The sequence below is a fragment of the Oxyura jamaicensis genome, chromosome 5 (genome assembly GCF_011077185.1).
Source record: "Oxyura jamaicensis isolate SHBP4307 breed ruddy duck chromosome 5, BPBGC_Ojam_1.0, whole genome shotgun sequence".
Taxonomy (NCBI): Eukaryota; Metazoa; Chordata; class Aves; order Anseriformes; family Anatidae; genus Oxyura; species Oxyura jamaicensis.
The window spans coordinates 30182110-30207972 of NC_048897.1; the positions used below are offsets into that span (position 1 = coordinate 30182110).

At 46.1% G+C, this 25863-nt stretch overlaps 2 protein-coding genes across 7 annotated transcripts in view; one reads left to right on the plus strand and one right to left on the minus strand.

Annotated features, from left to right (window-relative positions):
* Positions 1-15: 15 nt before the first annotated feature.
* On the plus strand, positions 16-5604 carry BET1L (Bet1 golgi vesicular membrane trafficking protein like). Its single transcript, XM_035328906.1, has 4 exons — positions 16-143; positions 856-947; positions 1722-1778; positions 3393-5604. Exons 1-4 carry the CDS (start codon positions 125-127, stop codon positions 3558-3560), a joined length of 336 nt encoding a protein of 111 aa, XP_035184797.1. The 5' UTR covers positions 16-124; the 3' UTR covers positions 3561-5604.
* A 3116-nt stretch (positions 5605-8720) lies between these two features.
* DDB2 (damage specific DNA binding protein 2) overlaps positions 8721-25863 on the minus strand; it is a 32126-nt gene continuing 14983 nt past the window's right edge. Inside the window, exons 3-15 of one of the 6 annotated variants that reach the window (XM_035329230.1) lie at positions 25173-25597; positions 24405-24564; positions 23191-23325; positions 21091-21274; positions 18849-18979; positions 18164-18355; positions 15402-15568; positions 14162-14261; positions 12593-12770; positions 11380-11525; positions 10949-11113; positions 10596-10641; positions 8721-9932 (exon numbers count right to left, since the gene is read on the minus strand). In XM_035329230.1, the coding sequence (XP_035185121.1) occupies positions 9682-9932; positions 10596-10641; positions 10949-11113; positions 11380-11525; positions 12593-12770; positions 14162-14261; positions 15402-15568; positions 18164-18355; positions 18849-18979; positions 21091-21262 (1548 nt within the window). In that variant the 5' untranslated portion in view covers positions 21263-21274; positions 23191-23325; positions 24405-24564; positions 25173-25597 and the 3' untranslated portion in view covers positions 8721-9681. Of the gene's footprint in view, positions 9933-10595; positions 10642-10948; positions 11114-11379; positions 11526-12592; positions 12771-14161; positions 14262-15401; positions 15569-17169; positions 17316-18163; positions 18356-18848; positions 18980-21090; positions 21275-22047; positions 22078-23190; positions 23326-24404; positions 24565-25172; positions 25598-25863 lie in introns of those variants that run through there. The other 5 variants (XM_035329235.1, XM_035329233.1, XM_035329232.1 and 2 more) reach the window with 5 other exon arrangements.

Below are 25863 nucleotides of genomic sequence, written 5' to 3' on the forward strand. Positions count from 1 at the left end.
ACCACACAACCCCAGAGCTACCAACGAGCCCTACGGCAGGGGGCGTCATGGCGGTCGGCGGCCATTTTCTGGAGGCGGGGGCCGGCAGGGCTCCGCCCGCGAGCCGCCGGGGCCGGCAGCCGCCATGGCGGAGTGGGGCCGAGGTGAGGGGAAGGGAGCCTGGGGGCGGTGAGCACGGGCTGAGGGGGAGCCGCCCGCCGCCCTTTGGGGGCGAGGGGGGCGCCCCCGCCGCCATTTGGGAGCAGCTCCCGCAGCATCAGGGCTGGGGCAGGGGGTGCGACTCGGGGCGTTGTCGGCGACATTGTCGGCGACACCACCCATCCCGTTGTCCCTCCCCTGCGTGACATGGCAGCGGGCCGGTGCCGGGGGGAAATGGCCGTCTCCTGTAACACCTTGGCAGGAGGCACGTCTGGAATGCCTGGAAAGGATTTACACCGTGAAGCTCCTGGTGCTGGATTTATTGCCACCCAAATCCCCGGTGTGGGACAACGCTGGAGGTGTCTGTGGAGTCACACGGTGTTGGGGCACAAAATCGGCACTTGTTAGAGCTGTTGGCCGTGGTTGAAGTTCTTGGTGCACTTCAGGATTTGTTTCCCTCTTCCATGGTCTGTCGTGGGGATGGTTCAGTGCATTTATTGTCAAAAAAAAAAAAAAAAAAAAGTTAGGAATGTTTCATGGTGCAGTGCCCTCAGGGGGGTGGGTGGATGTGGGACGTGGACGTGGGCAGGTTCTGATGGCCCGTGGGGAGTGTCAGGGCAGCCAGCTGCCAGCTGGGCACTGAGGCACCACGCTGATTGAGTAAACGTGCAGTTCCTTGTGTCAGGCTGATAAACTCGTTCTTTTTCTTTTCCCCAGGTCAGAATGGAAGCGGTGTGGAGGATATGCTGGATGTGGAGAACAAGCGTATGGCAGACAGTCTAGCTAACAAGGTCACCAGGCTGAAGTCGGTGAGTTGTAGAGTTGACATCAGGTGGCACAGTGAATGAAGGACTGTTGCCGCCATCGTTCCTCTTCCTTGCAGAGTCTCCAGGGAGGTGGAAATGTGTGGTTAACACAAAGGGCTTCCTATGTACTAACGACTTTCAGAGAATGTTGTGGTGATGTGAGTTAACTTAATAGTAAAATGCAAGGGATGACTTTGTGCATCTTCACTTTTGAATTTTAGCTACATCATCTCCATTGGGAATTATGTGGGTTTAGTTACATTTAGGGAAGTTTTAGGCACGGAGAGAAACCTTAAAGGTGCACAGAAGAGTATTGCTAAGCACATCTCAGGAAAAAAAGTAGTAATAAGAAGATGGGTAAATTACTTCTAAAAATTCAAGCACCTCTGTGTTTGGTGTTACTGATGCTAATTTGCTCTTACTAACATTGAATGTTTTGATTTAGAGCTTAGTAGAAATCAGTGACTCATTTTTGTAGAAGGGAAGAATGAATTTCTGCTGTCACATCCCAGTGTTCAAATAGCCCTGTCCCACGTTTATGTCGGGTAGTCAAACTTTATTTCCAGTACTGCAGAGCTGAAGAGTTCCAACAACCTGAAACTGAAATGAAGATCTTGTCACTGTACTGAACAAGCTTTCTTCTTTTTGTGTGAGAGACAAGGATGCAGTGGCTTGCTCTTCTAATGCACACAGTGATTTTACAAGCACTGGATGCATTGGAGGCTATCTTCATGTTAAAAGTTTGCTAATATCCATTTTCTCCCTTATCCTGTGCAGCTGGCTCTGGATATTGACAAAGACGCTGAAGAACAGAATCGTTACCTGGATGGCATGGTATGGAACCAATGAAATGTAAAAAAGCATGTTTTATTTTATTTTATTTTTATTTTGGTGCTAGCTTTCAGCAGCTACCTTAACTTGGGCTTACTGATCATTAAACATTAGATACTTAGCAGCTGCTAGCATCACATTGTCCGAATGGGCAACAGGGCATCTAGCATCTGGAAAGACTGATGTAGGACAACACAATTCAGAAATACAGCTGGAGATTACCTCATTATCGGCATTAAAGAGCTGCTCCCTGTGGCTGGTTCTGGGAGGTGGGTCTGTTTCTCGGCTGTTGCTGTGATTTTGGGTAACGCATAAATCTGCCAGGGTTACTTACTGTAATCTCTGTAACACAGTACCTGTCAGGACTGGTCACTGATGTCTTTGGAAGGAGCAAGGCTGATGCTTTGGGCCTACTCATGTTGTTTTGTGCCTTGTTCTGTCATTTTTCTGACACATAACAGCTTGTAAGACCAAAATCACGTTCCAGAGTAATCTGTCTCTAAAGCTTTGGTGGCTGATGGAAAATCACAATGTACTGGGGAAAGGCCAGAATGGCAGATCCTCAGAGCAAAGGGATTACCTGCTGAGGCTTTTTAGGAGAAAAGTACTTAATTAACTGAATTGTGAGAGGATGGGAATCCAACCCAGAGACTAGAGAAAGAGATAAGTGTAACAACGCTGCTGTGTGGAGGGCCTTTTCTGCACAGGCTGGGTGTTGGAGAGCTCGTACGTGGAAACCAGAGAAAAGTTAATTGTAGGGTTGAAATCAGTTGAGTCAAAGGTGTGAGCTCAGCTTGGAAGCTTAATAGCAGAGTATGCTGACAGTGTCAGAGTTTCTGAAATAGGTAGTGGCTCAGCCCAGAAATTAGAAGAATGGAGAACTGGAAAATGGAGAATTGGAGAGAAATGGAGAATTGGTGTAAAGGCAAAAGATCTTAAAGGAGAAGCCCTTATTCAGCATGATATTATGCTTCCAGAACAGAGGTGGTTTTGAAATATTTGAAGAGAAACATAAGCAGAAATTCCTAAGTAGTTTATGAATAAGGAAAACAGACCAGGAGTCAAAATGAAAATGCCTGAACTTTTAGGGAATTTTTAACCGCTGCCTGGTGGAGTTGCACATGCATGCTGTCCCATACTGAAGAAAAAGAACTAATGGAAAGGAACTGCACTTTCTCAATGTTTTTTATCCTGCCCTGGTATGCATTAATGGTGCTAGCTTCATGTAGAGACATTTCCTTTGGATGAAGTGTTGACTTGTAGAGTTGCCATTAGCAAGCTGCTCCCGGCAGAAAAAGCTGCATGGGAACAATGGAACAGCCCAGTAGCAGGTGGTTTGGCCCTGACTGAAAAAAGAGGAGGCACACATTGTTTTACATTTGGAACAGAACTTCCCCTGTCCTTTTTTTTCCGTGCTTTGAGCACAGTGGGAACAGTGCTGCTCCTGGAGCCTGAGCACAGGAGAAGGACCTTCTGAGAGGGATTTGATGGGTGTGGAAAAATGGGCAGATACTGTGCAGCTCCCTCTGCAGATATTCTTTAGCCAGGAAGGGGAATTCTTCATGGACAGCTTCATCAGTTTAAAATGTCTCCGTTTGTTTTTTCTTTCTCCTTTAGGATTCAGATTTTATGAGTGTGACTGGCCTGCTGACTGGCAGCGTGAAGCGTTTCTCCACCATGACACGGTCTGGGAGGGATAATCGCAAGTTACTCTGTTCTGTTTCTGCAGGACTGATTGTTGTTTTCTTCATCCTCTACTATCTTGTGTCCAGAGCAGGAACTTGATCTTGGTTCTGGTGTCGCAGTTTTACAGCAGAAAACCTACGTGATGATTGACAGACTCGTTTGTCACCTTTCTAAGTCTGCCCTGTTGTGGAATCTTTGAGACTTTCCAGACAGACATTCTAAACAACAATTTCACCAGCTTCTTGTCATTGTTCCAGCTGGTCATCGACGTATCTTTATAAAATGAGTATGTTTCATTCTAAATGGATTATGATGTATAACACAATTTTGATGTTGTTAATGCTTAAGACTTTATCTCTTGCCTAGTTGTCCATGTCTGGCAGCCTGTTTTTAAGGGCCACTTTTTTCTTACCTCCCTTACTGATATTTGATACTAGGCTCACAAAGAGTTGTGTCTGATAAATCCAGAGACTCATCAATACTCAAAAGTTCAATAAATCAGCAGAGTTTTGGAAGCTGCAAAATTTAGGATGCTGATTTATAAACCTCAGAAGTATGAACGTGACTTACTCCAATTGGCATCTAAGCTGATACCTGGTCTCAGTTTCCCCTTGAGTTGGAGACCTGTTAATATCCTTGGTGTCGCTGGGATGAAACAAAACCTGTACTGCTTTGAAATGAAATCAGCATTAACTCTGAATCCTGATATTCTCTAATCGTTGCAGTGAAAAGTTGATGAGGTAAAACTTTGGATGGACCCTGCAGAAAAGAAGGACCAAAGTCCATCAGCTGCCTTGATTTGCACACATATAGTATCTTTCCACAACCTTCCCATACACTTGCAAATGCACTCCTTTAGACCATTAATGCAGTGTAAAAGACAAACAAACAAACAAAAAAACTTAGTAAAAGGTCTTAGGGTTGAAGAGGAAGCTGATTATGGCCTCATTACACTTAATTTCAGGTATTCCAGTACCCTGGTATTAGTGCTTTGGAAAGACACTGCAAATAAAAGCAGAGGTTGAGGTCAGGTGAAACTTCTAAACCATGCTGTTGGGGTGGTGGTAGGTCAAGGAAAGATTTGTTTGGAAAGTTAATGGATTTATTTATTAACATGGAAGGTAATCGAAGAAACTCTTAACTTGCTTTGCCTTTCACAGAGCTTTGCAGATCCCTGACTGCAATGCTTGTGTCAGACACGGCAAAGCACCTCCCCACCAGTTTTGTTTACAAAACAGTTGTTCCCAATCAACATGCAGTGCATGCTAGACTTCCTGTCCTGTGGAGCACTCTGGGAGTGCAGTAGCTGGGAACTGCAAGTTCCCTTCACCCTTCTGTCCCGTTGTTGGGCTGACCAGCATCTCACACACGCATCGTAACCCCAGGTGTGTTCTTCCATGGCTGAATTATTTAAGTCTGCCTCTAACTGGAGTTAAGAAATCTGTAACTTTAAAAATACTGTGCCTGTTGGGAGAGAGGAAAATAAAAAAAGCTTTATCTCCAGACAAACCTGCACTGTATAAGCTTCTTGATCTATAAACCTTTCACTTTACAAAGCAGCTGTACAAAGCTCCTTTCATCTTGTCTGTTTTCTGTACCAAGTGCCTATTTGTTCTGGGATTTGCTGTTCAAAGTCTTTGCTTATTTGATTTTCTTGTCCTCCTGCGAGCTCTGCAGGACTAAAGCATTCCCCTTCTGCTTTCACAGTCTTTCTCCTCCCCAACAAGCCCGTATTGGGTAGATATTTCCTTTGGCCTTGTCCTGGTATCACTTAGCGATATCTTTGCCCTTGGACTCATCCAGGTCCAGATCTGGAAACGAATGGTGGTGTCCTTCATTCAGCTGTGCCAAAATGCCAACCAAGTACTACCAGCACTAGTTTAGTTGTTTTTTTTTCCAAGTTTGAGGAAGAATATACAGGGAAGAATAGGAATGGCATCAAGGACTTTGGTTCTTATTGCTGCTTCTCTGTTAAATGTGGCAGCTCCCAGCTTGGAGGAACGATGGGTGAATTGACAGACTGCTTTGATTTCAGAAGCGGATGGCTTCTGATGAAAGGCCACTGGAACAGCCTGGTCTTCATGAAGGTGGCCATTTCAGTTTGCTTTAGCTGTTGTAAATAAAGACCTGGTTTTACATTTTTTTGCCTGTGTGTTGTGTTGTTTTTATTTCTCCTCCAGCTCCTGGCCTTGTCCCGGGCTCTTGTCTCGGGCTGCTTCGGCCTATTTCTCCCAGCTGGTACCCGTGCCCTGCTTGTGCCTGTTGACATGAGGCGTGAGTGTGGGGCTGGAACAGCGGCTTCCATGTGTCAGCACTGCCAGGCAGTGATTTCCATCATGAGGATTTATCTGTGTACGGAACCTCTTATCAGGAAGCAGTAGCACTCTTATCAGGAAGCACCACATAACCAATTAACCCTCTGAAACTTAGAACTGCACCATTTGGGAGTTCTTAGAAAACCTGAGAACGTATAACCTGTACACATGCTGGGAAATAGCCTCCCCCACCCGTAAATATTCTGAGAAAGTGCCGTACCTGAGACAATAAAGTCTGAATTCAAAGCGGGTGTGCAGGGTAATAACAGCAATAGCAGCACAGTAGCTGAAATAACGATAGGGTGTGTGTTCAGATCTATAACAGTATTGCCACTGGGACATGAAGATATTCCCTTGAAGGTATCCTGCTGCCCAGGCCTTCAATATTATCCTCAACATCATTATAACATTTGGCTATTGGAGTGACTCGTTTGTATTGGTTTCAGTGCTCTCCCATAGTCCTCATACTGCAAAGTTTTTGCTGACACAAAAATTAGAGAAAACAGCACGCGCACACACCCACACGCCCAAGGCTGAATCAACAAAATACTTGCAGGTACCTTGTTTGAAGTTCTAACAATGCAAGAATTTGAGTTAAGCTGTCAGCTGTTATTTTAAACATGGTTTTCCAGCGCCATCTAAAGGTGTGAATTTGTACCTTCCAGTCGGTGTGCCTGCAAGTTGCTAGCGGTGGGAGATCTTTGCTCCTGAGGAGTTGATAACTTTGAGGTGCCAGGTTATGCTTTGTATCTTCTGGTGCTTTACCAAAAGCTCAGTATCAAGATTTTACTGTTACAGGGAGGCAGAGAGACAAAAAGCTCTCATTTTGGTTGCTTTGGCCTCTCCATTAGGGACCATGGTGTCTGCAACACTCGCTCCGACTCCTGCTCTCTTCCAGCAGCACTATCTGTCCATTCATTACTGTCCAGCTTATTTAGGGAGCTTATGGTGACCAATTTTTTCAATTTAGTTTCCCCAGAGATGGATGAAGTGGCTTTTATGAAGTGACCCCAGGAGAGTTGGGGCAGCACTAACTGTGTTTTATGCCCTGATACTATCTGTAGCTTGCAAATACTTAGAGCTGCCATGTAAGCGTACCCACGGTTACCTGTCCCCCAGGTTTAAGTGCCCCTAGGTTAATTACCTTAAGCACTACCCTGCAGTTTGTTTAGTACAAGGGGCGTGAGACGCACATAAAGCACACGGTGTCAGTCGTATTCAGGCTCCAACACTGGGGAGAGACCCAGGAGGTCAAGGCTATGGACATCAGGGATGGGGACACACACTGGGGGGGAAACAAGGGCTGGAGATGGGGCTGGGGATGGCAGGGTGACAGGGTGACTTGGGGCATCATGGACAACAAGGGGGACATCAGAGATGAGGAATAAATTAGGAACAGCAGGAGGTGCGGAGGGGCTGGGAGGGACAAAGCTGAATCCTCCCCACAGCACCATGGAACACCCCTATATAGATAGAGCTACTCTTCCCATGCGTGCTGCAAGTACTGCCATCTACATCCTGCCTGGCCTGATGGAATAAGAACAAGCGCTTGCTGCCAGAAAGACGGAAATGCACTGGCTAAGCTCTACCTGCAGGTGCAGATTATTTAACTCCTTTATAAAGAATCTGTGAAAGGCATTGATGAACAGCCAGCAATATGACTTTAACCTGTGTGTCTATGTAAAGTTTAAGCCTCAACAAAAACATCGCAAGAGTAGGAGGAGAGGAGAGCCCTGAAATGCCAAGGGCACGCAAGACAGCCAGCTCTACCAGCACCTTTTCACCTGCTTGCCTTCAACCCAATAGGCCTTGCAACCCGATTGCTCCCTTCACCCTGCACCACGGCCATGCCTCACCTGCAGGCTACAGTGCTCCTGGCTGAGGAGAGATGCCAGCCCCACAAAGAGCCATCAGAACTCAACGCTGCACCGTGACAGCACTCAGGGCCTTCCCTACCCACTCACACCCCACAGCAGAGCATCCTGGAGCTGCACCCTGCAGCTGCTGCAGGAACTTTATGCCAAGTGTTTACCACCTGCCTCGTAGCTTCTGGCAGAATACGAGACTGCAGCAGGCACCAGAAAGCACCAGCACTTCATGTGGTGATGCCGCATGCTCACTTCTCACTTTAAGTTTCTTTCTGGTGCAGTTCCCTTTCCCGCTTGGCGGCAGAAGCCAGATCTTAGGTTACAGACATTTCCTTTTCTTCCCCTATGGAGTACTGTGGGGACTTTCCCCTACACCACAATTGGCATCTGCCAGCATTGGAACTCTGAATCAGCAGAAGCAGCTTGCTGTTCTCAGCACCTTCCTCACCTTTTTGGCCTCTGAAGATAGCACCTAGGTCTGCTGCATAGCAAGACAATCATAATAAGGAAAGAGCTACTGCCTGTGAGAATGGGCACAAGAAAGAGGTAAGAGGAAGTACATTGAAGGGGACCAGACCTGTTATTTTTAAAGGCAGCAAATTTTGCACAAGCAGAATAAAGGTTTCTGTGATGATTTAGACATTTTGACTGTGAATGACTTTCCGTAATTGTTCCAATACATTTCCTTTTTGTCACTAAAATCAAATCCACACTGAACTCCACTCGTCCTGTTCTCCGAGTTCACAAGGCTAACCCCAGCGTGCTCAGTGCTGGAAAACAGACAGAACGTACTGCAGTATATCCCCTCCCAAGGGGAAACTGTGATGTACAGTCCCAGTAGCAGACAGAGAATTGAGACAAACTAGTTTTGATGGCAGCAGCCATGCACAGATACAGCTCACAATGCAGCTATGAAAGGTCCATTGAAGACACAGTATTATGACTGACTTTTCTAGTTCTAGTCCTGTTCTAGTTCTCCTGGTGCATCAGGAGAAAGGTCAACACCTTCTAACCTCCCAAACAAAAGCAGTTCAGCAGAATGTGCAAAGCACCCACTCTATATACCACAGAAGGACTTCAGTTTAGTACAAAACTTTATTCATATCAATACTGCAAAACTACAAAAGTGAACACAGAGAATCTGAGCAGGCCTGGAGCCTGTTCCATCCACCAACCTCTGGAACAGCAGCAAAGCCCCAGACAGCTTTATTTTATTAACAAACTAGAATATGCAAAACTTTCATTTTAACAGCAGTTTTAAGATTTGGCTCTGAAAAGGGGTGTCTGGAAGAAATCCCTCATTTCTGCTTTACAACACTCCTATCCAATATTCTGACGTGCATAGGCATGGGTGACAAAAATTACCTAATTGGTAGCAAGAAAAAGCCTAGACTTCTCGAGATAGAAACTACAAAATCAGCAGGTTCCCAGCTCTGTACTGCCCATGCATCCCACAAGGCAGATAAAGAGGTCCGTGTTCTTTGTGGTCTAGTTAAATAGCTGCAAGCACAGAATAGGCTAAGCCTGAGGTTCTGACAGATGCACATTTGGCAAGAAGCTTGCATACGGGGAAGGCTGGTGTTCCCTAGGTCACCCAAGCTATCCATCACCTCACCCCTGCAAATATTCGACCTTTTCAGGATGTCAGTGTTGCTAACAAAGGCCTCCTCAGTTCAGTTTGACTAGGACTCTCTGGGGACCCCATCATGAGCTGCTCCACAGCGCACTACACGAGGTGATCACCTCTGTTACCAATCTGTTACTGATAACAAGCAGATGTGGCAGGCTGGAAGCAGTAACTGCAGCAGGATCTGAAAACCTCTGATGTTCCCCTGGTGCTTTGGAAAATAGGTGGTAATTCCACCTGGAGCATGAACTGACAACTCTCTAGAAGGGGAAGCAAAGGGAATCAGGGAAGCAAGATCAGATCCAAGGAGCAAGGACAAAGCAAGAAGGCTAATGCCCTGCAGCACTTATGCTGCCCACTGCCAGCACTGAATTTGTCCTCTATGATCCAGAAAGGATCAAAACACTAAATTAGTTTTCTAGATCCTTCCCTTTTCTCTTCCTTGCCTGTGATTTAGAATCTTTGCTTTTTGTTCTCATCTCTTCCACATCCCAAGACAGTAACTTAGCTTTCAGTTTGCTTGTCCCTGGGTTTGCCTGTCTCTGCCCTCCACGTCTGGGCAAACTCCGGCTTCCGATCCCCTGTTCTGTCATGGCTTTCAGAAGATGTTCTTGCTTCTTCGCCACCATCTCCTCCCGGCTCCAGATCAGAATATTAAAGCCTGAGAGGAAAAATTAAACATTGTATTTGACGTAGATTTTCTGATGCACAATACCTTAGGCTATGCCGCTTAAATGCCAAAAATCCCAAATGTTTTGTCTGTTCTCAGACAATTCCAAGGTAAATAGGATACAAAGATATTTATTGCAGACAATCTCCAAACACCCATGGAATTTTTCTCTAATTACGAAATGTAATCAAGTAATTTATAATTTCATCTGTCACAATTATAAGACATAAACCTATAATCAGTTCCCTTAATCCTACACAGCCTCAGAAAAATAGAGTAATCTTGGCTGTGAAGCTTGGGAAATAAGATAAGTCAAATAAGGGGAGCACTACAGGCCTAGCTGGAAAACGCCTTTTTCCCCCTATCCTGTTTTCTGGAACTTTATATGTCCGGCAGATGGCAGCAGGGCTCAGGGGAGGCTTCTTCCCCTCCGGATCTCGTGCTCAGGAATGCTTAAGAGATGACTAGCAACCTGTTTCGTAACTGCAAAAGGGGAAGACTGACAAGGTCTTAATTTCCTTTACACGTGTAGAAAATTATAGGGAACTACTAGTGAATGGGATCTGGGAAACCACACTCACGACTTGCTTTTCGTCTTGAGAAACAAGCCTACCCTTTCCTGGGTGCTTAGTGTTCCAGGTTCTCTTTACTTACCCATGCCAGAGGCCAGTGTGTCTCCCATAGGGTTAAATTTATTGAGCTGAAAATGGAAAAACAATGAGAATCTGTAAGAACATCAGTGCTTACATAACAGAGGCATAAGAGTACCACTGCTTACATAATGGCAACAAACAATCTGGAAAGCAGAATGCTCTGTAAAGAGCATCACAGGAAACCCACATAGAACAGCCCCGCTCAAGTCAGCAGCTTTAGCCAGCAGCCACAACCCCACGAGACTGTGAGTCTGTCACAAGTAGAGGACGTTCCTATTGTTCTTGTCCCTAAAGCCCATCTCTTGGCTGCAGTTCAATACGCAGAAGTAGTTTTAGTTGCAGTGCCCAACTCACCGAGATGATACCAGATGCGTTTGGGTCATGGAGCTGACAAACCATCTCCCCGGTGTTTCCATCAAATATGTCAACAGTCCGTAGCTCGTTCATCGTGTACCCTGGGAACTTAGGGTCTGGGTAGCGCCCCACTACAATGAGGTCGTAGCGAGGATGCCATGTCGCCTGGTCACAGAGCAGAGCGATGGGGAGTTAGAGAGGGGCAGAGCTGACACACACCAGGAAACCAGCTGCGTGAGCAGCAGTTTGTCCATCCCACCCACAGCCTCAGAAACATGAGCATCCCCAGCGGAATGCTCTGCAAGAGCTGCAGCAGTGTGAATATCCACCCACCAACATCGTATCCTGACCAGAAAACAGACCATTTCTTTTAAAGCCTGCTGCTAGCACCAAGGGTGATGCTCCTCTTGGACTATACTGGCTTAACTCACCTTGATAGGCGTGAGGTGCTGGAACTGCCGATGTGGGTGTGGGATCAGATGCTGGGGCTTGGTCCAGTCTGAACACGAGTAAACCCTGATTTCATTGCGCTGGTCTGTACTCAGCAGCTTGGCACCATCTGTTGGGCTGAAGTAAGCTAGGAGAGGGGGACAACAGGGCAAACAAGAGATCAGAATGCTGTGATTGACAAGAAACATACAAGTCACAATTCTCTGACTGGAAAAACGTCACACTTTTTTCTTGGGGCACATGTTGTGGCCATGTGCCCCAACAGACAAGACTTCACCTGTCTCAAGCAAACTCAAAGCTCTTACAGTAAGCTGAAACCTACAGCACTGGGTTACACAGGAAGAATCACTGTTCTCATTTTAGAATCAGAAACAGACATAACCAATAAAGGAACTTGTTCATTCAGATGGGAAGTCACCGGAAAGATGGAAACAAACACCTGCATTCCAGACTTCCACAAACTGGTAAAACTGCAGCCAAGAAACTGCCTTGAGTCCCACACCCTGCTTTTGCCAAAGGGACAATAAATTCAGTTTTCTCATCTCAGCCACTGCTGATGTTTTAACACTAACAAAGCACAGTGCCACAGTTTGTACAGCGAGTCTGAGGCCATCTGTAGCTGCCCTATTTCACCTCCCTGCCTCTGGCGGCACATTCCCACTGCCTTCTGTGCTTATAAGCACCAGCAAAAGGAAGATAGCTGGCATGCAGGAAATCTTTTCAGCAGGAAAGCATGAGCATCCTCTCTGTTAAACCTGTAAGGCAGTACCTCAGAAAATAATGAGCTCTAAGCTGCCTAGGTTAAGTCTGTCAAAAAACAGAATTTACGTGTGCTTCCACCATGAACACCACTTCTGAATAATTTACTCGGAAGGTTAAAAAAAAATACAGGTTAACAAGTTATATCAGCCTCCTCCCAAAGGACTCAGGTAAAATTCATGTTCAACGTTTGTGTTTAAAAGTTACATGATACTTGAACAATTTGCATCTGGCTGTATTGAGGCTTGCTCCAAAGTGTTTTCAGCTCTTAAAAAACACAAAGAGGTAACTGGAAGAAAGAGAGAATCAACTCATGCTTTTTGGGAAGAAAGCAACATAAAATCCAAAACTCATGAAAAAAGAAAGGAAGAAAAATATGTGGATGGGAGATGCAGCAGACAGCTGTGTGACAAAATTCTTATCTCATGAACTTACCTGCATTGACAGGTTTATCATGAGGAAGCACATGAAGAAAATTAGTTTTGTCTTTGATGTTTCTGAGGTCCCAGATTTTGACTGTCTGATCCACAGATGCTGTGGCCAACAGCCACTCACATCGAGAGTTAAACTCCACATGAGTTACTTTCTTCTTGTGCAATTTCAGCTTCCAAATCTGAAGCAGAGGAAACAAACAAACAAAATCACACATACACCAAAAACAAACAAACAAACAAGGACTGGATTAAAAAAATGAAATGAGAATCTACAAGTGCAGAGTAAAGAGGTCATACATTTACAGAGAACAAAAACAACACACCCTTCTGTAATACACCTACTGGAAACAAGAAAGGAGAAGAATGACCTTGGAACTATTTAATGCTGGGAGAATCTCTGATCCACCAATTTATTACAGCTATAGGAAAGAAAAATACAATCCGTGTTTCATGGAGGAAAGTACTAATGTCATTGTTAAGACCTCATGTGGAATACTTCACGCAGTGCCAGTCTTACGGCTGCAGGAAAATTAAAACAATTTGAAATAGGTACAGAAATGAGCTGCCAACCCAATAATAATATGGCTGGGCCTACTTTGTGGAAGATCAGAAAAAGCTTGCTTTCTTTATCTTAGTAAAAATGACCGGTGATGGGATACAATTGGCTTCCAGAAATGTATCAGAAAATAAATACAAGGAAAGGGGAAATATTTCAATTAAATATTTTAATTGATTAATTTTAATTAATATTTTAATTTATAAATTGACTATCAGTGAATTTATATTGGATGCCAGAAGATTATTTCTGATCAAAGGAGTAAAGTTGGCCCACCCTCTATAACAATGGGTATCTCCTAAGTGCAGAAGAGCCCATCAAATTATTTCAAGAGAAAAACATAAAGAAAGCAACTAACCTTTAACGCACAAAACTCATGTACTCGTAACTCTGCTCACTAATTTACACAGCTGCCTCTGGCCACAGCTCACCGGGTGGCACGCTCTTCCAGGTGTTACCCTTGCAGGCAGGAGAAATGGTAACTCCAGCGTGGCGGTACAGCGGGCTCTTGTAAGCAGGGCCACTCCAAGCCTATTCTCTAATAGGCTTCTGTACTGCTTCAGAGTCTGCCTCTGCCTGCCCTCTCATGTCTAAAAGCAGTAGTGCAATTTATATCCCAATGTTTGTTGAATTACTGTTACATACTTACTCCAGTCATGGAGAGGTGTCCATCAAAGCAGTACCTCCCAAATGATTCCTATCAGTGCACTAAATTTTTGGAAGCATGAAGGTTGCTGGCTTAGGCTCTTCAGGTTACCATATAATTACTCTGCCCAGTAACAAACACGTTTAAGAAAAAGGCAGCACATCACACAGTCCCTGCTGGAGAATTTTTACTGTTGTGCTGACCAGTGTGCTTGGCAGAAGCGGAGGAAGTCTCAGCGCCTAAACAATGGGTAGGCTCATCTCCTCAGCTGCAAGGCACTTGTCCACTTTACTGGGCCCCGTTGTGCAGGAAAGTATATGAGACATGAAGATTCCCGTAAAGGAGATGCTGTAAGGAGCCATACAAACCTCTTCACCAGAAGTGCTGAGCAGAACCACGTTGCCCAAATTATCGCCTGTCACCACAGTGCGGCAGCTGGCTGAAACATCAACGCTGCAGTACCAGCAACTAGAGGGAAAGAGACAAAAATCAGTGCTGCCTCCCACAGGCAGCTGAAGGCAGCTGAGCTCTGGTTCACATCTTGTCCCTTTCTGACAAAGGAGACTGCAACTGACTGTAATTGCCATCTCCTGCCTGATCTGATGGCCCTGAACATCAGGAAGGGGGCTGGTTTATCAGCAGTGCTTGCTTTTGGTGACTGAATATGAAACAATTTCCAAGTAATTTGTGAAGTGTTAATTAAATAAGAGTGTGACACGTGGGGACAGTGGAACATAACGAAGGCTGAAAAGTCCCTTGGAGCCTGCACATGGATACACCTTGGGAAAGATCAGAACACCCATGCAACATTGCCAAACATACAGAAACAGCTTTAAAATAAGGTTTTCCACAACACAGTGAAGCAGCAGTAAAGAAAAGACAGAAGCTTTGGATTGGAAAGTTGCACCTCTAAACTGTCTGAACTTCATGCTCCAAGAAACAAAACTGAGTAGAAGCCTATCTGATAAAGACGTATTTCTTAACCCCAGCTCTGCTGGGAGGGTAGGGCCAGTGAGAGTAAAACTGGGGTCCTTTGGGAAAGCTTCACTTGCAATTCATTGCAAATTATTCTTGAATTCAAGGCAGTGGGAATTAGCATGGTGAGGCTGAACGCTCCAGAGGGCAGTAGGGTTAACTCAGTAAGCTGAAACTTTGACTCCAGGAATGTTTTTTGGCCTTCCTCTGCTGCCTGAGCTGCTGCACACAAAGCGCCCAGAACACTGATCACAATGAAGAGCAGAAAGGATGTTCTGCTCTTCTCACCTCACACTTTATACAGTAAAGCTTTGTCAGTACCTGCAAGACAGGAGATGGTGTCACCAGAAATAACACCAGAAGGTGCATGCAGCGCACTCAGCTACTGCAAAAACCTAGGTGCCCTGGGGCTTCCTAGCTTGTCACCCACCCTGCAGTGCTGGAGCTGGGGCCAGGAGCCTATCTGTGAGCTTCCTCACAGGACCACTTCACACCAAGGATCTCCTAACACTTGCAAAGAAGCAGATGTTAGCGAGCACGAGCAGAGCCGCAGCACTAACCCAGCGCTAAGGGTTAACCATTAACCACAGCATTAAGGAGCAGAGATTCAGCCTTGCCCTGCTCCCTCCTCACCAAACGTTATGGAGCTCATGGCCACAGTCCGGGGCACGGGAGATCACCTGCACCGCTCTGCCCTCAAGGTCCTGCAGGCTTAGGGTGCCATCCCCTGATGCCACATAAAGCTTCACTGCCTCATAAGGACTGAACTTGATGTCTCCAAGAGAATCTCCCGGCCCCTTCTGGAATACACACAAAGCCAAAAGGCATCAAGGTTAGAGAGGGAAAAAAATCTTAACACAACTCATCTCCTGGAACACGCTGCGGGTTTCCCAAGGCACGATGCTCCGCTTTCTGACAGGGGATGCACATAAAATCTTTCTGATCTGTTTCAGATCTGAGCACATACATTCTGAGCCTCTAGGTTCAACCCCAACAAGTTGAACTGCAAACACCATTAGCAGCAGTGCTTCCTCTGCTGCTGAGGGAAGGACAAATCTGCACTGAACCACCTGGCTCAGACCAGGCTTAGGAGATCAGAAGAAAAAACAGCACCACTGCATGCAGAAGCTACCTAACATCTCACAACAGCCCTACACCAAGCTTTTCTTACAGAGGCTTTGCTCACCAGTTCACTACAGCCTACTTCCCGTGCCTTATCTAGTCCTTCGCAAAGTATCAGCAGGCAGCACAAGAGCAGTGCCAGGAGAAATTCTACTGCTAGCTACAAGGCACAAGAAACTTAATGTTTTTTCCCATTCCATCTACCAAGGAAATGTGGAAAACATACACAAAGACAGAAAAGAAGGATGCAGACTGGAAGGCCCCAAACCCTGATGTGCACTCCATCTGCTGCTCACAGAGCAACCATTTAATAAAGTACACATCAGCTGTTAAGAGGCCAATGAAGATGAAAAGCCCGCCCACAGAGCTTGCCTGTCCTCACATCAGCAAAGAAAGACTGCATGTCCTTTCACATCCAGGCATTACTGTGACAGGGAGCCACTGGGATACGAGAACTTCCTGTCCCACCTTGCCTATCTGACCAGTCATCCCAGCACCACCAGGGCCCACCTGCTGCCTTAAGACAAGACTGCAGCTGGAACAGCCGCTTTGGAACACAACCACGAAAGCTGCTACCAGAAAGAATCAGGTGGAGAAAAGTAAAGAGGAGGCTAACCCCATTTCTCTCACTTACCTATAAGCACTGAAGCAACTAATTGAAGAGGTCAGGTTTCCTCATGAGTCCACAGAATAATGTGAGAGGGTGATTCTAAACCCAGGCAGATAGAATTGCCTCTAGAGATTCATCTCCTCATTCCTCTGGAGAATCCAAGTCTTAATTTTGATATTATATATAAGAAGCACCAAAAGTTAGGGGGGATGACCTGGTGTGATCCTTATGACATGTACCACTTAAAGCCAGTGGTGTTTGTGGAGAAGTACTGAGGGGACCACAGATTGCTCTGTAAAAGCCATCTGGCAGCGAGCAGCACTGCTACCAACTCAAGTGGTCAGAAGGTCCCCAGGGCAGAGCCACAGAACATAGAGCTGAGGAAATCCACCCCACACTCCCACGTGTAACAGGTAGTAAGCAAGCATCTATGGCCTTCCCCTTAATGCGGAAGAGCTCTCTCCTACCCACCACCCCATTTCAGAGAAAAATAAAAAGGGAGAGTGAGCCTCCTCAGAAGGGAGAGGACTCTTGAAATTTGGAGGGTAAAGGAGGTCTACGTGGAGAAGAAGCCCAGCTCCCACATATTAGAGACCAGCATATCTCTCTCTCTCTGTAGTGCTCCTGCCAGCAGGACACAGAGGCCCAAAACATTGCTGTATTTCTTACTCCCAGTCCTCGGAGATGGTGAAGACCCGGAAAGTATTGCCATTAAAATCCTGCAGGGTGGTAGTGCCGGCAACTGACGAAGTGTACAGCTGGCTAGGGTTAAAAGGGTTAAACTTCATTCCTGTGATGGCCCCTCCAGCTCCCATCTACAAGGAAGGGGATGAACAAAAGAAAAATCCACTGAGTGATGGGGAAGGAGGAAAGCGTGTTCTGTAAGTCTGCATTCTCTGCTACATTCTTAACAGCAACAGCGAAACACACCACAGCCCTCCAGGAGAGGCAGACAACCATGCCTTCCCGCATGACAGTTGTCTAGGCAGCTGCCCTCCCAGAGAATAGACCTGCAGCTCCTCCAGTCCCCCAGCAACACGCTCCTTGGCTGACATCACACTATTAACAAAAAAAGAAATATAACCCTGGAATTTTTGGAGGATAGAATTCCTTCCAGTGCACACCTATGTTAATTTAGGAAGGGACAAAAGAGTCTTTTAGAGTCCCTGTAGGAATGCCAATGGCTGAACACACTATGGGGCATGCAAGCTATACAAACCACTCATTCTAGCTTAGTTTTTTACTTCAAATGAAGGAACTTTGTTTCTCTCCACTCAAAGATGTTTCTTCATCTGACACAGAAAAAAGGTGAGCAGAGAAAGATCAAGGCCTAAAACAGACAGACCTTCTCTGCCTATTTGCTTCTGGCATCCCTTTAAAATAATTGTTTTGCCAGTTGCTGATTTTTTCCCCACTGAACACACATCAAATACTGTTTCATTATGAATTTACTCAACAAGCCTCCATTCTCCCTAGTGCTAGAACAATCTGGAACTTAACAATGACATGCTGCTGCATCTCAGTCCTGCCCCATGGCTGGCTACTCTGCAGCCCAAGACCTCCATGTGTTTCTCACAACAGATCTCAGTTTTGACCTGCAGATACTTGGTGGTGCTCCAGTTTTCCCCTCCTACCCATCCCACACACCCAGAGACTTACTTACCCCTTTTATAAAGCAGGTTTTAGTAAGTACTTCATAGTCCCACAGAATGATGTCTCCACCTTTGGAACCAACAGCTACAGTACTTGGGTGTGTTGGATGCCACTCCAGGCATGTCACTCTCCTGTCAAAGGGACTTGCTGTTCGAAAGAGGCGGTATGAGGTCAGAGAACGCAGAAAGGGCAGCTGTAGACACTGTTACAAAGATAAAAGATAATTATGACTTCTGCAGGGATCCCTGAGTATCTCTGAATGAGGAGTGCTTGCAATTTCTAATCACCACCAGTTGTAAGACATTCACAGCAAAGGCTAAGCTCCTCTGTGCAAAGAGTACATGCTGTCCCCAAGGGAAACAATCAGGACCACGCAAATCCACATCAACCACAGCACTCAGAAAGCAACAGCGAAGTGAGAGATACCATGCTTTAAGTGACGTACAGGGAGCTAAGCCTCTTGGGCTGAGCTAAGAGGGCAGGATAACTAATATTAATGAGGGAGGGTAACGTCTCCCTGTCAGAAATAAGACCTTGAGGACTATGTCATTGGTGCGCATGTAGAATGTTACACTTCACCTACAGCTACAATGTTATAGGCCTCCATCCAAATTGCTTGCAGCTTAACAATACAGCATTAAAAAAAAAAAAAAGAGTTAGGACATCCAACAGGTCATGAAGGAGGAACTCCTCACCTGTCTGAGCTGTGCCCGGATGGAGCCTCCCAGCATGTTCTGGTAGACATAATGAACAATGCTGCACCGCTGTGCCAGGTGATGGAAAAGGGCTCTGCTGTTTCTCGTCACAGACCCACCTCCACTCCGACCTGCCAGAGAGGAAAAGAGTAAAACTTACTGGGAGCCAATGCCGGTCATGCTCATTCACTAACATGGGAAGACATCTGCATTTGCTGCTACATCCATGAAGAGCTTCAGCCACAAGTGAAAAGACTAAATGACTCTTATATGTCTAAGGTGCAAGCAGCCTTTGCAGCTATGGAGCCCAGTGCTTCTTCCCACAGGCTGCCAAACTTTGTGTATGCTTCCTCGTGTTAAAACTTCCTTCTGCTAGCCAAAGATTTAGCAAAAAGACAGCACGAGAGGGAGGACTAAAGCAAACTCTCAGGTGGTGCATCTCTTGGACAGTGTACAGCTTGAATGGTTCGTATCCAAAATATGCTGAGGCCATGCAAAGCCCCAGCAACTTGGCAATATGCAGTGGGACTGGGTGAGCCCCTGTGTACAGGGGAAAGAGGGTCAGACTTGTGAAGAGCAGAAATGTTACACCTGATATTTCCCCAAGTGTAGCGATAGGAGTTCCCACACAGTTCCTGAAATGCCTGCTTGTGAATGAGAATATTCTATCTGCTTGTGCTGTAGCCCATACAGCCTGCCTACAGCACTGTGAGGTTTGTTTTTGATAATAGACTTGCTGACGCCTCATCGCCTGAAAACCTTTCTGTTCAGGGTGATTTTTGCTGAGAGCACAGCATGCTCCTACATTTTGTTCATGTTCCAAGTTTTATCTTCAGGGACCTTTAGATAAAAACAAGATCTGTTTGCAGTCCCATGTCTATGATCTAATCATCCCCATGGCAATAGACTGTAACACCTCAGTAGATCTAGATGTCAAATGAGAAAGATGCCTTTGTTAAACAAAAATGCTATTTTCATTTAAGGATACAAATGAAAAATCAGAAGACCAGAAACATAAGGATCATTCTGTGTGATTAGCACCTAAACAAAATCTTCCTTTAATGCAAGCCTGGAGCCTAGAGACTAAACTTCTTTATTCATATGCCAACATAGTGCTAACACTTGCCACACCTGTGGAAGTGGGCATAAAAGGATTTGTATTTTAATTCCTTTTTTTTTTTTTTTTTTTTCCTCCACGGAAGAATTAGCATCCACAGTTCCTTCTTCAGAAGGGACAGAAGGGGGCATATTTTTTCAAATTGAGTTTGGTTACAAAGGATAATTTACTAAGAAAAAACTTCAGACCTTTTTAGAATCTGCTGTAGGAAACACTTAAAACAGATTTCAACTGCAAGGAACTGGACCTGTCTTACATAATTCAGAAGAAAAAATATTTTTTTTTCCAAAATATTAAAATCAATATATAAAACAGTAGTGTTACGATTTTCTCTGGGGGTTTGGATGTTTTTCCTCACAAAATATGTATAAAGAACAGAAAAGCTCAAATGCAAAGGTCTTGGTCTTTTTAAGAAAGGTCTTCAGGAAAAATAAGATTGGTCTCTTTTTCCTCAAGCTACTAACCACATCCAACTCCCTCTGAAACTTAGGGGAGCTACAGGTGCTCACTGAATCTGAAAATCAGGCCGTGAAGTTGAAATGAAAACCACATAGCTAAGTCAACTACAGAAGAAGCTTTAACTATCCACAATTACATACAGAACTCCTTTCCAACAAGAGTGTTTTGCCTCCATGACCACTGTTCACACTGCCAACTGCTCCAAATTTTGTAACTCCTACTTGCTTTAGGAAGTTAGAATATGCACAGATCAGGTGGAAATGCCAGTGTAGACTGCACGCTGTAGGATACCAACCTTACAGCTATGAAACCGCATTAAGAATTAAATGCATGGAAGAAAAAATGATTCATTACCAAGGCTGTCTGTCCTACAGTAAAGCAGGTATCTGGTAATTCAGGAATTCCACAGAACTCTCCAATGTGCTGTGATGGCATTATCAGCAGGCAGGCTTCTACCAGGGGGTACGAAGTCTCAAAAATGAAGGACAGACGTGCACAGACACTCTCACTAGACAGATAATTGGAGGCTGCACTACCCCGATACATGTCTGTGTATCACTTGAATATGTAACAGTCATCTGAACATGACTCCTGGCATTCTCCTTCAACCAGTCAATGCCTGTGATTTAGGGTAAATCTGGTTGGGACAAAGTAAAGAAATGTTACCGATTTTCTCTAGGGGTCTGGATGTTTTCCTCAGAAACAATTTCTTTGCTAGTGGTTCGTTCTCTAGTTCCTTGTAGTCCAGTTTCCTTTTCCCAGACGATTTTGCCTCTTCTGACCAATGCTCATGTGCCCTCTCATGCTTCTTGTCCTTTGGCTGATTAACCGGAGCCATTCTGTCTGACCACTAGAAACAAATAAAGCATGGAAGGTAAGACTGTCACAGATTTTTAACCAGACAACAGAGAGGAAACCTGGAGTGAAATTTATCCCAGTAGCCTGGAAGTAGTGATTATACCTGTAGCCTCTTTCATCAACATGACAGTAGCTTTTTGTTGTGCTCTGCTGGAGAGGGCAACAGGTTCAATAAACTCTTCTTTGTTGCCATATGAAAATGAGTGTATCCTACAGAAGTAGGGTATGTTTTGACAGATGTGCTTCTGCAGAAATTTTAAGCTTAAAACCCACAGATCTGCATAAAGCACATCTGTGAAACCACATAATGCCCTAACTGTTCCTGCAGCAGCTCACACTGAGCTCTTCAGATTCAGCTAAGGAAAAGGACTGAGCTGTTACGAAGACGGCCAAGGCTGACTGCTTTCCCACCGAGCATGTTCAGACGACACTTCCTACTGATATTTGGGCTGGGCTCCTCCGCTGCGCGGCAAACACACTTCAACCGCTCTTCTCCCCGGCGGCTCGCCTGTGGGCCCCCACGACGCCTGCGGGCACGGCGCGGGGCTGCCCCAGCTCTCCGCCTCCTCCTCCCGGCTGACGCGCGCCGCATCCCCGGGGGCTCCTCGGGGAAGAGCCTGCTCCGGGCCGGCCCCCCGCTGGCTCCGAGCTTATTTAGGGACCAGCCGTGAACGCCTGCGGCGGCTGCGCCCGCGGGCGGTACGGAGCCCGAGCCTCCCCACACGGCGCCCTCCCCGGGACCCGGCCGCGCCGCCCCGCTCTCACCTGCGCTCCTCCGGCCTCCGCAGCCCCGGCGCGGCCCAGGACGGCGGGCGGCAGCCGGCCCCTCCCCGGAGCTTTCATAACCGGGGCGGGGAGGAGCGGGGGGGCAGCGGCTGCCGGCCCCGGGAGCGGCGCCGAGCTCTGAGGCGGCCTCGGCAGGGCCCCGCCGCCATCTCACGGCCCCGGCCCTCAGCGCCGCCGGGCCCGCGGCCGGCCCCAAGCGCGGGGAGAGAGCCTCTGAGGCGGCCTTGGGGGGTTAGTGTCGGCTTCTTCGGGACTTGTGCTCTTAGAGAAGTGATCAGTTTCTGCGATGCTATTTTATTAATTCGTTTATTAAAGCTGCGTGGGGAGGGCCCAAAATAGATCAACCGAACAGCGACCGAAAAAAATAAGAGATGCTATTTAAAAACACGACTTTCACTGCAAGATGCACCTGGTGTCCAGCTGTGATAGAGCTCAACAGAAAAACACGTGCTTTAAAGCTGGGGGAAAAGTCACGTCCTGATCAACTCAGGGACTACCAGACCCTACCCTGGGCAGCACAGGAGAGAGAAAGAAAGACGATCCCCAGCTGGAAGCACACACACCTCCTTCCCTCTCCATCCCTGAGGGAGGCTGCTGCCTGCCTTGCCTCCAGAGCAGCAGGCATCCCATGCTTCAGGTCCCCGTCAATATTCTGAGTAATAACATCCAATCATTCACACATCTGGCTGTGTGGTCCTAAAATATCTCTGTGTAATCACTCCTGCAATTGTAGGGTTTTTTGTTTGTTTGTTTGTTTGTTTGTTTTGGGGGGGCAGGGCGTTTAGTTACCTATACATTTCCTCACATGTCAGGAAAGGAACTGAAAAACTACTAGGAGAATCTACAAAGAGCCAAACTCCAGACCTTTCTGCTGCACTACAACAATGTTGTATTAGTTGCTAGTATCCTAAAACTGAGTATCAGAATAACCTGAAAAAAAAAATCATAACCGCTGACAGACATGTCAGTTTTGACATGTTAACAGACAACATGTCAGGCAGTTTTGAACATGTATGCCAACCTGACCATAGTCTTACCAAGCACTTTTGTAATACACAGCGTTCTTCTGAGAATTGTACCCATTAACAAAAAATAGCAAGAGCAATAACTGAAAGTATTTACCTGCTTTCCTCAGATGCCTTGAAAGCTTGATTTCTGGGAAAGGAAACTACTTTAGAAAAATAGCCTCCTTGTCTTGACAGTGATCAATGGTTTCATCTACAGGTCTGCACAAGTCATCGTCATCAGAGGCAGAACCTGTGGAGGTCATCAGGAATCACCAACAAATCACCAGTTAAAGGACATAAATCTTAACATCCTCTGTTTTTCACATACAGTAAAAGGTGTACATTTCTAAGTCTGTAACTGAAGACAAATGCCCCGATACCAACTCTCTTCAAGCAGATTGAAAGACTTGTATTGCTTCCAATGATCTATGTATTAATCCCAAAGTAAACTCCAATGGTGTCATCTAGGTTACCTCCAGCCATGTTGTGTACTTCCTGTCCCCATTCCTTTCATCTTCCAGCGTTTGCTTCCCTGCACAGAGGGCACGCACAGTAACCTACGGGTTTCCTCACTGCGCTGTCATGGTTAGCATTTTCTGTCAATTACTAACACCGCATTTGCTTTCTCTCTCAAGAGTCACCAGATTATTTTTGTGATCTGCAGAATAGCAGATCACAAATCATGCACAGCAGAAAGGCCACTGGCACAGGGTGCCGCCAATTAGTACTGGTATGCCAGTACTAAGCAGACGTGGTACAAAGCAGGCCAGAGAAAGAGTAATTTGAAAATAATATTCTGCTATGTATTTACAGGCTCATACTCTTCAAACTAATGTATGCAGCCAAGTCAAAGGAGTGTAAATATGCATGGGCTGGATATTAGGCTTGATTTTACAATGCCTTCTGTCTGATGTATGCTCTTGTTGAGGTTCCACCTTAGTTATAGATCACAGTTCTCTCTTAGAGAATGAAGCTGTCTTGTTGCTGGGTCTGGTAAAGCTATATTCTGACTAAGACCGTCAACTTCATGGTATTTGTAATACTAGTTGGTATTTTGCCTCCTTGTTGCCAGGATCTTTTTCCAAAGCATGAATGTTTTTGGCTACTTTAGTCTGACTACTGATGTAAAGAGTACCATTACAGCAACCTGAGTTTTGCCCACAGATGCAAGCAAGACCTATACTCTGCTAAAAGGTAGGAAAAATTTTCAGTCGCCAGGAGATAAGAGTAAATATGCTATCTAACCTCCTTCTATCCCATGACCTTTACTAGGCTGCCCTACATCAGGAAAAAGAGCAGAAGTATTGCTGTTCTAATGATCTTGTTTACCTGAGCACTCAATTTTCCCTAAGCAATTCCAGTCTTAGAGGAAAGGAGCGTAACAGCCATGTTACGTAGTAGCCTCGCCACTTAGTCAGCACTGGGGACAGCCAGATCCGAAATGGAAGGCATCTCAGATGCTCAGTGCATGGGGTATCAGTATCAAAATCTGCATAGCGTAAAATAAGGGAAATGCTGGATAAAGAATATTAATGAATTACAGATTTTTGCTTTCCCCTACCTCACTAATGTATGTAAATTTAATAATGGCATTAAAATCTCGTATTTGATTTAGAGAATCTTTATGCCAAAGAATTGGCATTGGTTTTGTTCATGTTTTTCAGGGATAGTTTATTATTTTTAAAACAAAAAATATTATTTTAGTAAGATAAAAAGTTAATGCTTATATTCTCAGTGATAATTAACTTCTAGGGTAAGATAAATGTCTCGAGTCACTTTTTGAAAGTACACTCACTGTTGTACCACATCCAGTGACATATCATGGGGAAAGTGAACTGAGGATTGGCCCCAGGGCAAAATAAGTGGAATGGTTTCTAAGATCTCCTTTCTAAAAGGAATTCATAGTCTCTGAAGGGCCTCTGTAGAGGTACTTTTCTACCTCCTATAAAACTTGGGGCAGTTGTAAAGAAAACATCCCTGGACTGCTCCAGAGAAGTGGGAGCACAAATTTATGGCATGTTCTTTCCTTTCTCGCTCCTGTAAGGCTCTCAAACTTTCCTCTCTCCACTGATTGCATAAACATCACGGCAAACTCACAGTTGGTCCTTGGAGTTGGGTCCCAAGTCTCTTGGAACCAGTCGAGAGGAGAGGGGCCAGCAAGGCCTCCAGGCGCTCTCTACACGCTCTGTCCCAGCGTCATGGCAAACCACACCCGAGGCCTGGCGCTAGAAGTGGAAACTCTGGCACGCAAACCTCCTGGTAGTTCAAAAAAGCTGGCTTCAACCAAGAGACTCTGAAAAGATGAGGTCTGGGTTATTCAGGAAAAGGTTTCCAGAGGAGAGAGCGAACGGACTGAGTCAGCTCTGAGGGATTGAGCCAAAAGGCCACCAGGCTGAGCAGCAATGAAGCTGCTCCCCAACCCCAGGAGAGTGCCCCAGCCTCACTCAGAACCGGGGGATGGGGTCTCTGTGTGGGCACAGGCCGGCTGCAGCTCGCAGTAACTCATTAACCGAGCCACAGCCCTGCAGACAGGGCAGGAGCCCAGCTCCCTAAGCGCCGCCCGGGCAGCGCCTCACAGGGCCCTCAGGCACCCGCCATGCCGGGGGGGACCCCACTGGGCACCCCCCAAGTGTTTTAAGCGACACCCCATGCAACAACACCCCGAGCCCCTGCCCATGATGGGACAGCGGGAAATCCAGCACCGCTCCCCCGACCCGGCCCCACCTGCCCGCACGGTCCCGTTAATGGGCTGAGGAGGGGCGGGCAGGAGGCAGCCCCACCGCCCCCG